We start from the raw sequence: 11,782 nt of genomic DNA, 5'->3' as shown, positions 1-11,782 counted from the left end.
ACAGCAACCCACTTTGAGTCACACTAGCTTGTTTTAAAGATGACAGCGGATAACATGAGCCAGGTTTCAGAAGATGTCTTGTTGGAGTCGTACCCGCAAATCACCGCACCTAGTGAGTTGACCGGCTTCACTTCCAACTTAACAGAGGAGCAAGTCGAGGCGGTGATTCAAATGCGCAAGGACTTGGTCGAGTTGGGGTACGCGCAGAGATTAGACGACGCCAGTTTATTGCGCTTTCTCAGAGCTAGGAAGTTCGACTTGGCCTTGGCGAAGGAGATGTTTATCGAGTGTGAAAAGTGGAGAGACGAGTTTGGCACCAACACCATCATGAAGGACTTCAAGTACGAAGAGAAACCCATTGTTGCCAAGATGTACCCCACTTACTACCACAAGACAGACAAGGACGGCCGCCCTGTTTACTATGAAGAGTTGGGCAAAGTCGACTTGAACAAGATGCTCAAGATCACCACCCAGGAAAGAATGCTCAAGAACTTGGTTTGGGAGTACGAGGCCATGGTCAAGTACCGTTTGCCCGCGTGTTCCAGAGAAGCCGGACACTTGGTGGAGACCTCGTGCACGATATTGGACTTGAAAGGGATATCGATATCCACCGCATACAACGTCATTGGCTACGTAAGGGAGGCCTCGAAAATCGGCCAGGACTACTACCCGGAGAGGATGGGTAAGTTTTATTTAATCAATGCCCCCTTTGGCTTTTCCACTGCATTCAAACTATTCAAGCCGTTCTTGGACCCAGTCACCGTGTCAAAGATCCACATTTACGGCTACTCCTATACCAAGCAGTTGTTGAGACAGATTCCTCCGCAGAACTTGCCCCAAAAGTACGGCGGCATGGATCCTGCCACCGACGATGAGTTGTTGTTGGGCGATGTGGGTCCATGGAGAGATCCCAAATACATTGGACCTGAAGGCGAGGCACCAATGGCATAAAAAAGAGAAAAGAAAAAAAACATACGTCGAGAGACAAATCACTCACGACCTCTGCAACGAGGTCTTGTCGGTTGAGTCGATCATGAAACAGGGATACCAGATTATATACATACAGTTTTGTACTTTACTTCAGGGCTTTTTCAATTGATAGGCAAAGTTATCTTATAGAGAGATGATTCGTAGTGTACTCTCGTGTCTTGCTTACAGTTGCTTTCATTCGGATTTGTATACGAGTTTCCACTTTTGGATCTTTTCCGTGTTGAGAGCGCGCCGCGCACACTTCCGAAATGGGGCCCCTGGCTGCAAAATATGGATTCCAGGTTCAATCCTAAACTCTTGGATAAACACACCAGGCAATAATAACTACAAATACTCTACTCAAGAACGAACCGAAAGGCAAAGCAAAAGCACAGATCTTGCATTGCCTTTTTTTTTTTTTTCTTCATTCGTGAAACAAGTCAGTGGGTTCTTCAATGGTCAACCGGGATTCGCCAAAACAGCTCCGCGAGAGCCCCGATAGCACATCCACTTCGCTTGTGTCTACGGCTCAGACTGCCACCGAGCAGACGTATACCCCGCCAACGACGTTGGATCCGCGCTTTTTCCAGCCGTTTGGTAACGGCAAGTTTGATTACCTTGAAGAGCCAGGCTACTACCTCGATGAAGCCTTGTTGCAGACGAAGTCTGAAGACGTGCAAGTGGTTCGAGAAGTGGTGGCTCATGCGTCACTGGCACCGCCAATGCGTTCCCGCTACTGGAGATTGCCATTTTGCAAACTGAACTGGCGGTTTCTTGTGGCCGTGTTGGTGGTGACTACGGTTTTCGCTGCCGCGTGCGCGTATGCTATAACGGCAAGCATCATGCTCAACAACCCCATGCGCAACGGACACCGGTTGGAAAAATTGACCAACAGAACATATACTCAGCTCAAGGCCATTCGTACCAATCTAGTCGATCCCGATAGCCCTGTGCTGCCTGCAAAATCAAGCTGGACGTTGGTGTTTTCCGACGAATTCAACGTCGAGAACCGCACTTTTGCCGAGTACGAAGACCAATTCTTCACGGCGGTGGACTTGTACTACCAAGCCACGCAGGACTTGGAGTATTACCTGCCGCTGATGGTCACCACCAGAGACGGCTGTTTGGAAATCACGTTTGACAAACACAAGGTGGGGCAGCAGCTGTACGTTTCCGGTATGGTTCAGTCGTGGAACAAGTTGTGTTTCAACAAGCAGGCGCGGGTGGAGATCCTGGTGCAGATGCCGCGCCTGGTGGAGAACGGGCTATGGCCCGCGGTGTGGTCGTTGGGCAACTTGGCGCGGCCAGGCTACCTCGCGTCATCCGACGGCGTGTGGCCCTATACGTATGACGAGTGCGACGTGGGGATCTTGCCGAACCAAAGCACCGCCAATCTGGGGATGTCCTATTTGCCGGGACAAAGGTTGAGTTCATGCACGTGTTTCGGAGAAGACCACCCTAGCTTGGGTGTGGGTCGCGGTGCGCCCGAGATTGACATTGTGGAGGGGTTGTACCATGGCAACAAGTACTGGGGGGTCCAGACTGTGCAAGTTGCGCCCTTTGACGAGTGGTGGAGACCGGATTACCGGTTCGTGGACATTGCCAATGTCAACAACACAATGGTTAGACAAGACGTTGGCACGGTGTACCAGGAGTCGATCTCGCTCGAGACCCCGGTTGAGATTGACGGGTTTATCCGGTTCGCCATGGAGTACGACACCAAAGGCGGAGGGTATGTGCGGTTCGCTATCAACGACGTGGAGACGTTTACATTAAAGGGCGAAGCGTTACATGGAAACCAGTGGATTGGCCACAGGCAAATCTCGCGCGAGCCCATGTCGCTTATCTTCAACATGGGCTTGTCGAGGGTGTGGAACCCCGCGTTGAGTCTCCGCAGGTTGGACTTGCCGGCAAAGTTCTTGGTGGATTATGTGCGAGTGTACCAGCCGCGAGACCAGGTGAGCTTGACTTGTGATCCGGAGGACTATCCTACGCTGCAGTATATCAGGGACCACATGCGCGCGTATGTGGATCTGAGTCTACACGATTGGAAAGGGGCCGGGTTTGCGTTTCCCAGAAACTCTATTGCTGATAGTTGCCCGTGTCCTGGTAGGGTGTTTTCCAGAAACTGGGAGTAAACCGGGGGGTGGGGGGGGGGACCCCTTTTGGAAAAGTGGCTGCTTGGGTGTGGTGATTGCAAAATTTGACAAGTGACACAAAATCAACTTGTTAGGTGATTCCTTTTTTTTTGCTCTGGTGGAGCCGATGTCAGGAAAAGGGTTCCGGTTTGGACATACTACTCGCAACAGATTCATTCTAACCATTTGCAAAGACAGCCACCACGCTAGGTTTCAAGAATGTACTGTCCCACGCTGGTGCTATTGGTCCTCTTGTCCGCCTGTCTCACGCCGTTATTAGCAAAGACTCACCGTTTCAACTGGAATATAGGCTATGTCGACGCTAACCCCGATGGGGTCTTTCCAAGACGAATGATTGGAATCAACGGCGAGTGGCCTAATCCGATAGTCAGAGTCAAGAGGAATGACCGGGTGGTTATAAACTTTCACAATGGACTACCTGACCGCAATTCGTCCTTGCATTTCCACGGACTTTTCATGAAAGGTCAGAATGGGCAGGATGGACCTGAAATGGTGACGCAGTGTCCCATTGGGCCTCTGGTTAACTTTACATATGACTTCACAATTGGCAACCAAACCGGCACATACTGGTACCATTCCCATAGCGGCAGCCAGTACGGCGACGGCTTGAGAGGGATGTTTGTCATCGAAAAAGACGATGAGGAGAGTGTGCCGTATGTCTATGACGAGGAAGTGGCGTTATCCGTGTCGGAGCATTACCATTTGGAGACACCCGTGATAATGAAGCTGTTCATGTCGCGGTTCAACCCCACGGGTGCCGAGCCCATTCCGCAGAATAGCTTGTTCAATGAGACAAAGAATGCCACTTGGAACGTGGTTCCGGACAGGACGTACTTGCTTCGTGTGGTCAACATGGGCTTGTTTGTGTCGCAGTATTTGTTCATTGAAGACCACGATTTGGTCATTGTGGAGGTTGATGGGGTGCCCGTGCAACCATACACGGTGGACTCGCTATACATCACTGTTGGCCAACGGTATGCTGTTCTTGTAAAGACCAAGCCGGGTGCAAACAGGAACTACCGGTTTGCCAACGTGTTGGATATGACCATGTTGGATGAGGTGCCCGAGGACTTGCAGTTGGTGTCGACAAACTATGTTGTGTACAATGACAAAGTCGACAACCCGGGACACTATCCGTACCACGATTTCGAGGAGACTGTTGGCCAACTAAAAGGGTTTAATGATTTCGAACTTGTGCCTCTCAGTGGCGAGAGGCTCTTGCCCGAGCCGGACATGACCATCCAGGTCAACTTTTCAATGGAGGTCTTGGGCGACGGTGTCACTTATGCCTTGTTCAACGGCAAGTCGTATACTCCACCAAAGGTGCCCACTTTGTACACCGTCTTGTCAAGTGGCGAGCTAGCTGCAAACCAAGAAATATACGGGACAAACACCAACGCGTATGTCTTGCACGGAGGCGAGGTGATTGAACTAGTGTTGAACAACCAGGACGACGGCAAGCACCCGTTTCACTTGCACGGACACAACTTTCAGGTTATTGCGCGTAGTGAAAATGACCCTGAAGAACCAGTGGTTTACGTTCCAGACCATAGGGGCCTGTTGCAGTTTCCCAAAGTTCCAGTCATTAGGGATACAATTGAAGTGCGTCCCAATGGATACTTCGTGCTTCGATTTGTGGCGGAGAACCCTGGGGTGTGGTTCTTCCACTGTCACGTGGACTGGCATTTGGAGCAAGGCTTGGCTTTGGTCTTGGTTGAGGATCCGCATGAGATACAGAAACTTCAGGGAAACATAAGCGATAACCACGCAAAGGCGTGCAAGGAAGTTCAGGTACCGACACAGGGTAACGCTGCCGGACACATGAGCTTCCTTGATTTAAGAGGTCAGAACTTGCAACAACCACCGTTACCAAACGGGTTCACCGGGAAGGGATATCTCGCCATGGCGGTGTGCACATCGATTGCATTGTACGGGCTAGGGTCGATTTACAATTACGGAATAGAAGACGTTTCGCAAGATAATTCTGCTGCTGTGTTTGAGACGTTGCGTGCGATACTTAATGAGCATGACGGTGAATAAACAAAGCATAGGAAGCCATGCTGGGTTAGTACATGTATGGTGCTCGCTAATGTCTTCTCTGACTCGGAATAATGAAAATTGCGCGCGCCTATCACGATGATACTTTTTGCAGTCGACAAGATTGTAAAAGACTGAAAAGTAGACCTTATCCTCTCCTTTTTTTTTTTCAAGGTGAGGGTACGTATGCGTTCAGTAAGAGCTAGGGTTTGCAAGGAGAAATGCGACGACGGCAAGATTATTGTGCACAACTATGGTGCTGGTGGGAATGGATACCAGGCCGGCTATGGCATGGCCCACCGTGCTGTGCTGCTGGCTCTTGGTGGGTATAAAGTATAGGTCTTTTTTTTTTTGAAATTTCGCAGAAAAAATGTAGCAGTTTGCCGAGATAAGGCGTAAACCCACACATCCAACACCACACCCCAGGAACAAGTTACTTCTAATACATCATGTCGCAGATCTTTGAATGGGCCTTCGGGAAGAAGCTCACTCCGCAGGAACGGCTTCGAAAGAATCAAAGAGCATTGGAAAAGACGCAGAGGGAACTCAGTCGGGAAGTGACCAAGTTGCAGCAGCAAGAAAAGAAGCTCATCAGTGAGATTAAAAAGTCGGCGAAACAGGGGCAGATTTCCAGTGCCAAGATCCAAGCAAAGGATTTGATTAGAACCAAGTCGTACATTCAAAAGTTCAACTCCATGAAGGCGCAACTACAGGCGATATCGTTGCGTGTGCAAAGTGTACGGTCCAACCAGCAGATGGCCATGTCAATGAGGGACGCTACACGCGTGTTGAGTGGTATGAACAGGTCAATGAACTTGCCTCAGCTATCGAGAATCGCGCAGGAGTTTGCCAAGGAGAACGACATGATGGACCAGAAACAGGAGTTTATGGATGACGCCATTGACGACGCCATGGCGATGGACGAGGACGAGTTGGGCGAGGAAGAGCAGATTGACGAGATCTTGGGCAAGGTGCTTGACGAGATTGGGGTTGACTTGAACCTGAACTTGAATCTAAAGGACACGCCCACGGGTGCGCCCTCACATGGAGAAGCTGTGGGTAAAGTAGCTGAGAGCGTGGGTGCCCACGGCGGTGCCGAGACCGTGGAGGACGACTTGCAAGCTAGATTGGACAGTTTAAAGAAGTAAAGTGACTACATAATGCCAACCCTTTTAAATATCTACTCAATGTATTTCTTGTTTATGAGGTACTCTATTATCTGCTCGGCAGCTTGCTCCACGGTCAAACCTGAGTGGTTTTCCACATGAATCTCTGCGTGCTCTGGCGCTTCATAAGGCGCACTTATACCAGTGAACTCCTTAATGATCCCCTCCCTGGCCTTTTTGTACAACCCCTTGGGGTCTCTTTGCTCAGCAACTTCAATTGGCACATCGACATACACCTCAACAAAGGGCAAGTTGTCCTTTTCGTGCAACTGCCTAGCTAACCGTCTATCTGCTCTGTAGGGGCTAATGAATGACGTCACGGTAACGCAGCACGAGTCGTTGAATAATTTCGCAACTTCGCTTATTCTTCTGATGTTTTCATTCCTATCGGCCTCGCTGAACCCCAAATCCTTGTTCAATCCGAATCGAACATTGTCACCGTCGAGCCTGTACGCGTTCAACCCTCTTGCTAAAATCGACTGTTCCAAAGCGCATGCTATGGTGGATTTACCACTCGCTGACAAACCAGTCAACCATACGGTTACACCTTGCTGTTTCCTCAACGCACTTCTCTCACTGTGCGTCAAGTTAGGATGCCATGTTATGTTGGAAGCCATGATAGCGATGCTGGAGTAAAAGTATACGTTGCTGGTGGAAAAATTTTGAGCTCAGTCGTTGCTAGATTTTGAAGTGCTAAGAGTGCCGAGATACCTTGTCAAGCTGGCTGCAATTTATCATTGCACGTGACTTCGACTTTGTCACTGATAATATTTTGCAGCAATCGGGTGTGAACGCGGCGGGACAGTGCGGTCTCCACATAGATGAGTTTGGGCTTGCTGATGCTGGGGAGTTCTAGATGCATGTGGACATTCACTTCATTGTTTTGCCCCCAGACCAGCACTATTAGGAGTGTATGGGATTGAGGATTGTATGGGATTGAGGAACTGTAAAGTCAAGAGTCCGTATATCTGGATGGTGTTTCATTTGGTAGCGCCATCGCAGTTGTAAATGGTGAAGGGAAAATTTTCAAACCTCGCCGATAGTCAACCAGGCTAGAACCCAGCTGACAGCGCCAAAGACAATGTACTACGAACTATTTGCTATAGCCCGTATCACGGATCCGTTGCATGTTACAAAGGAAGCCACCAAGATTGCCTCGACAGTTGGTAAGTTGATCTTGAACAACAGAGGCGTCATCAGGGACATAACGAGCTTAGGCGCAAGACCACTACCCAAGATAGTCTCCAGAGAACAAGAACGGCACTTTCAAGGATACAACTTCATCATCGGGTTTGATTCCTCGAGTAATGTGCAAGCGCAATTGTTGAGAACATTGCGAAAAGACCCGAGAATCCTAAGGGCCAGTATGAAGAAACACGACTTGACCAAGAGTTTGAATCCGGGGACATCTTTGGAACAGGCCCTTAGGTGAGGGAGCGAGTTTTGTACAGAGTGGGTGACGGTTGGCTTGAATATGGAAAAATGATGACAGTTCCATGACTTGCGTTTGTATAGCTACTCCTTACAATAGAAGCATTGAGTTGTCTAGGCAATCGACATTTTGCTTGTCGTGAAATTACCAAACGCGACACTTACTTCCTCCTTTGCTTGCCATCTCCACACTAGCATACGTTACACGGGTGACTTCAGTGCAGTTGTAAAAACAAACAAAGCAAGGGTGTGCCTTACTAGGCATAGCAGGTGCCTGTTTTCGAGGCATGCTGGTAGATGTAAGGTTTATTGTTCTTTGCTTGTGTATAATTCCAGTGTCCCGAGTTGTATGTGGATAAAACCAAAACAGATGAACTGTACACATTCTCACAGAAAAACCCTCTACAACAACCACCGTTAAAAAACCAAAAAAGAAAAAAATTCCTGGCCAAAGGTGGAACAGCGTTTATTTAGAAGAGGGAGAGGTTATCCACGATCTTGGGTCTATACTTTCTCTTTCAGAGCCAACTTGGTTTATTCAAGGGGGTAGAAATTTATTTTCACTGGCTGTTTGTTTTCAAATACCCTTGGCGGCACTACAACTGACAGTAGAACCTGAAGATATTGCCACGGCGTGCATGGTCTAAGAGGCAGTAGCGAGAGAACCAGACCAAATCAAAATCAAGCCTTTGTCTGTGCGTTGCATCGAAATCAAGAACTGCGTATTTTCTCCTGGTTTCAGTAGCATGGGACAGTCTGCAAACCATCGAGATAGTGATGAGATTACAGTAATCACTCAAACAGAACATCTACTAAGGAAACCAGTAACGACAGCATTGCCGTTGGCATTTAACAAGTCAAAGGCAAACACGAGTGTTGTTCCGGATAAACCGGCTAAACTGCAGACACCAACAACCAAAGTGATGCCAAGTGACAACTTTCATTTAGACACCCGTAAACAAGAATATGACGCATTGGAGCGACGATATGCAGACATGTTGTTGAAAGTGGAGGGAATTGGAGCAGAGAACCAGCTACTTGTTCACGAGCTCGAGCACAGGAAAGCTGACTTGGAAGCAGCTCAAAGGGAGATCCAAACCGTTGCAAGGGCCATGGGGGAGATGGAAGTGGAAAAAGAGTGTCTCAAAGATCTCATTAACCAGCAAGAAGAGTTTTACCAGAAAACTGTTGATTGTTTGCAAAAGAAAATCAACCAACTACAACATCAAAGTGAAGCAGTTGGCAACACACTACCACAGGTCAACACTGGTGACCACAGTAGGGACCTTTTGGAGGAGAAATACGACAAGCTTGTGCGAGACTACAAGGTGTTGCAAAACCAGTTTGAAGTGGAGAAAAACTCAAAGCTTGCTCTAATGGACCAAATTGAGTTTTTAAACCGCCAGTGTGAACGCTTGGCTAGCCAAGTGAGACCAAGTAGTGAAAAAACAGTTGCAGCATTGGACAGAGATATTGACGCTCTCAGTCATCACTCCAATTACTCATTGCTCAATTTTTCAGAAAAACACATTGACAGCAGCGAGGGCGAGTTGGATCTTCTTAATCATAGCATGCAGGAGGATCCCCACCACGACTCTTCCTGTCTCAAGGACACCTCCACGGGCTCAATCAAGGTGGCTCATGGCTTTCAGTTCCCGCCCGCGGAAACCGCCATTCTTCCTCCATCTCCAGACCCAGAGTCGAAAAACCGCAAACGCAGGTCCTTGCCCACGTGTTTGAAATCAAAACCAAAAGTGCCCGAGCCGACGGATTTTGTGCTATCTCCGTTCAAACTAGCACCAAGCAACTCGATTGAAGATGCCGGTGTGTTTGAGCAAATGGCCGATGCAACTGTCAAACGGTACTCATCAACAAAGCCAAACCACGTGCGATATAACAGTCACGATATAATACCCGTCAAAGTCGAGTTTGAAGAGCAAAATGGAACGAGGGTATCATCCATGCCTCAGGGCCAAAGCTCGAAACGGCACCTGCTGATATTCGATGTGATTGAGGAGTCTGTTGACGTTGACTCCAGCAAGTCGCGCCACCGAGAGGGGACCTTGTTTGCATTGAATGGATACATGAGACCCGAAACTGACACCGAGGGCAACAACCGCTTTTCATTCGACGACTCTGAACTGTCTTCCAAGAGATCCAGCTGTTTAAACTCGGACAGCCGCACAAGACAGGAGATTACAAAACTCAAATTCGAACTACAATCACTCAAGCTACATAATGAAAAGTTGCTCTCCTACATTGGCTTTGAGCTACAAAAGCAAAAAAAGAACATCAAGCGGTTGGCCAAGAAACAGTCGTTGACCTCATTACGGCAGAATGGCTACGAATACTCCGATGCCAAGTTGATCAAAGACTCGCGCGACTTGTTGATCAACAAGAAACGCGTGCTAAGGTCCGTTTCCATCAACACTGTCTTGCACAATGCCAGAGACGCAAATACGCCATTTTCGATGAGTCCCGTGGGGTTGATTTGCGATGCCAGTCACGTGCCCAACCCAGACGAGCAATACATTGGCAACTTTGACATATTCGAACTAGATGAAGACCAAGACAGCCCGCGTCAGCACGCGCAAAGTAATTTTGTCAACGACCGGATCGTCAAGAAATTTGCCTCTGAAGTGTTTGAGCGGTCCGAGTTGTATCCGCTAAGTGAGAACGAGAGCGACGCAGCAGAGTATGAGAACATGACCTGGCAGTTGAACGCGGCGGACGACGAAGCTGAAGAGCAGCAGCTGAGCGAATATGCATCGTCTTCTTCTGCGTCTTCCGAAGGGGAAGTTGGGATGTTGAACCAGATCAAGCATCTAGTGATGGGGGGAGCCAAGGAAGCGAAATCCAAGAGGAAATCAAAGAACAGGGACGCGCTCGTGGATGACAATTTAAAGTTCAAGTTTCTCACCATTGCGCTTGGGATTGTCATCATTGGGCTCAAGTTAACGCCTCAATCGCACAACCCAGCGGCAAAATAGGTGGGGGGTGAAGTTAAGGGTGGGTGGCCGTTGTTTTGGTAGTTTCGTCTTTTGTATTATGTAATGCGTTTAACTAAAGTGGTGGGAAATGATATCAGACGGGTCAGTGTTTTCAAACCTGCTGTAAAATATCTCGTTAAAGACGAAATGCCTATCCAGGAAACGGCTTTTGTCAGATGGAGCAAATGCAGAAACCTCCTTTCGATGCAATCGGTAAGGGGCATGGTGGTATGATGAAAGGTGCAGAAATCAGGCCACTCTTGTTTTGCGTGTATGCAGCACAGGAAAAACCAAGAGGAAAACGGACAGTATGCTGCAAAATTATAAAACAGCCACCAAGAGGTGGAGTAAAAGACGATAGCAATGCACTTCTCAGCGATGATAGCTGATGGGGACATATATACCATAAAGAAGAACATCAGAAGTATTGTATATTTCGAATTGTGGTGTGCTGGAATAGAAAAGTAGAACGCACTGGATATACTGGTCTTTACTGATAGGCCAATCTGCCCAACTCCATACATCGGAGTTATGCGCTTGCCAATTGTTGCAGCACCTCAAGGCCAATCACAGTATCGTCAAAAATTATATAACTACAGCAAGATGGCACTTCGGAACTATTTATATGCCAAACACGACGAAGCTAATGCTGCTATAAACACCAAGATCAACAAATCCACCCTGCTTAACCTGCAAGCTGCTGGCACAAGCGCACAAGTGGAGTCAAACGCAACTCCAGAGAAACCTATCCTTCCACCGACAAGACTCGTGTCCGAGATGAACACCGCCACGCAAAAGCTGCAAGAGATTGATCTTGTTGATTTTAAAATATCAAAATGCACCAGGCTGTGCAGCACCTGCAAATGCAAATTGGATCCCGTCAAGGGGCTGGAAAGCCAGCAGCCGATTAACGTTAAGCCTGGATTGAATGTCGAGCTTGCTCATGATGAGATTGATTTCACCAATTCGATATAATGCATGTCACTTTTTCAAATCACACATGTAGACGAAACCACTAGCAGTTGTTGAC

The 11,782-nt window shown here is 48.2% G+C and overlaps 8 protein-coding genes across 8 annotated transcripts; 7 read left to right on the top strand and 1 right to left on the bottom strand. All coding sequences in view use genetic code 12, as the record gives it.

Moving 5' to 3' along the window:
• Positions 1 to 39: 39 nt before the first annotated feature.
• On the top strand, positions 40 to 951 carry LODBEIA_P00330 (uncharacterized protein; the record flags this gene model as incomplete). Its single annotated transcript, XM_066973394.1, has 1 exon — positions 40 to 951. The coding sequence occupies one exon, from the start codon at positions 40 to 42 to the stop codon at positions 949 to 951; it is 912 nt and encodes a 303-aa protein (XP_066826971.1).
• A 473-nt stretch (positions 952 to 1,424) lies between these two features.
• On the top strand, positions 1,425 to 3,107 carry LODBEIA_P00320 (uncharacterized protein; the record flags this gene model as incomplete). Its single annotated transcript, XM_066973283.1, has 1 exon — positions 1,425 to 3,107. One exon carries the CDS (start codon positions 1,425 to 1,427, stop codon positions 3,105 to 3,107), a length of 1,683 nt encoding a protein of 560 aa, XP_066826970.1.
• A 219-nt stretch (positions 3,108 to 3,326) lies between these two features.
• LODBEIA_P00310 (uncharacterized protein) lies at positions 3,327 to 5,168 on the top strand (the record flags this gene model as incomplete). Its single annotated transcript, XM_066973172.1, has 1 exon — positions 3,327 to 5,168. One exon carries the CDS (start codon positions 3,327 to 3,329, stop codon positions 5,166 to 5,168), a length of 1,842 nt encoding a protein of 613 aa, XP_066826969.1.
• A 446-nt stretch (positions 5,169 to 5,614) lies between these two features.
• LODBEIA_P00300 (uncharacterized protein) lies at positions 5,615 to 6,313 on the top strand (the record flags this gene model as incomplete). Its single annotated transcript, XM_066973061.1, has 1 exon — positions 5,615 to 6,313. One exon carries the CDS (start codon positions 5,615 to 5,617, stop codon positions 6,311 to 6,313), a length of 699 nt encoding a protein of 232 aa, XP_066826968.1.
• Positions 6,314 to 6,345: 32 nt separating this feature from the next.
• LODBEIA_P00290 (uncharacterized protein) lies at positions 6,346 to 6,948 on the bottom strand (the record flags this gene model as incomplete). Its single annotated transcript, XM_066972949.1, has 1 exon — positions 6,346 to 6,948. The coding sequence occupies one exon, from the start codon at positions 6,946 to 6,948 to the stop codon at positions 6,346 to 6,348; it is 603 nt and encodes a 200-aa protein (XP_066826967.1).
• Positions 6,949 to 7,412: 464 nt separating this feature from the next.
• LODBEIA_P00280 (mitochondrial 37S ribosomal protein bS6m) lies at positions 7,413 to 7,763 on the top strand (the record flags this gene model as incomplete). Its single annotated transcript, XM_066972838.1, has 1 exon — positions 7,413 to 7,763. The coding sequence occupies one exon, from the start codon at positions 7,413 to 7,415 to the stop codon at positions 7,761 to 7,763; it is 351 nt and encodes a 116-aa protein (XP_066826966.1).
• A 745-nt stretch (positions 7,764 to 8,508) lies between these two features.
• LODBEIA_P00270 (uncharacterized protein) lies at positions 8,509 to 10,752 on the top strand (the record flags this gene model as incomplete). Its single annotated transcript, XM_066972727.1, has 1 exon — positions 8,509 to 10,752. The coding sequence occupies one exon, from the start codon at positions 8,509 to 8,511 to the stop codon at positions 10,750 to 10,752; it is 2,244 nt and encodes a 747-aa protein (XP_066826965.1).
• A 603-nt stretch (positions 10,753 to 11,355) lies between these two features.
• On the top strand, positions 11,356 to 11,727 carry LODBEIA_P00260 (uncharacterized protein; the record flags this gene model as incomplete). The annotated part of the gene is made up of 1 exon (XM_066972616.1): positions 11,356 to 11,727. The coding sequence occupies one exon, from the start codon at positions 11,356 to 11,358 to the stop codon at positions 11,725 to 11,727; it is 372 nt and encodes a 123-aa protein (XP_066826964.1).
• Positions 11,728 to 11,782: the final 55 nt, after the last annotated feature.

This window comes from Lodderomyces beijingensis (assembly GCF_963989305.1).
Source record: "Lodderomyces beijingensis strain CBS 14171 genome assembly, chromosome: 1".
NCBI lineage: Eukaryota > Fungi > Ascomycota > Pichiomycetes > Serinales > Debaryomycetaceae > Lodderomyces > Lodderomyces beijingensis.
The sequence above is the reverse complement of the archived record's forward strand: the minus strand, read 5'-3'. Positions and strand labels throughout refer to the sequence as shown.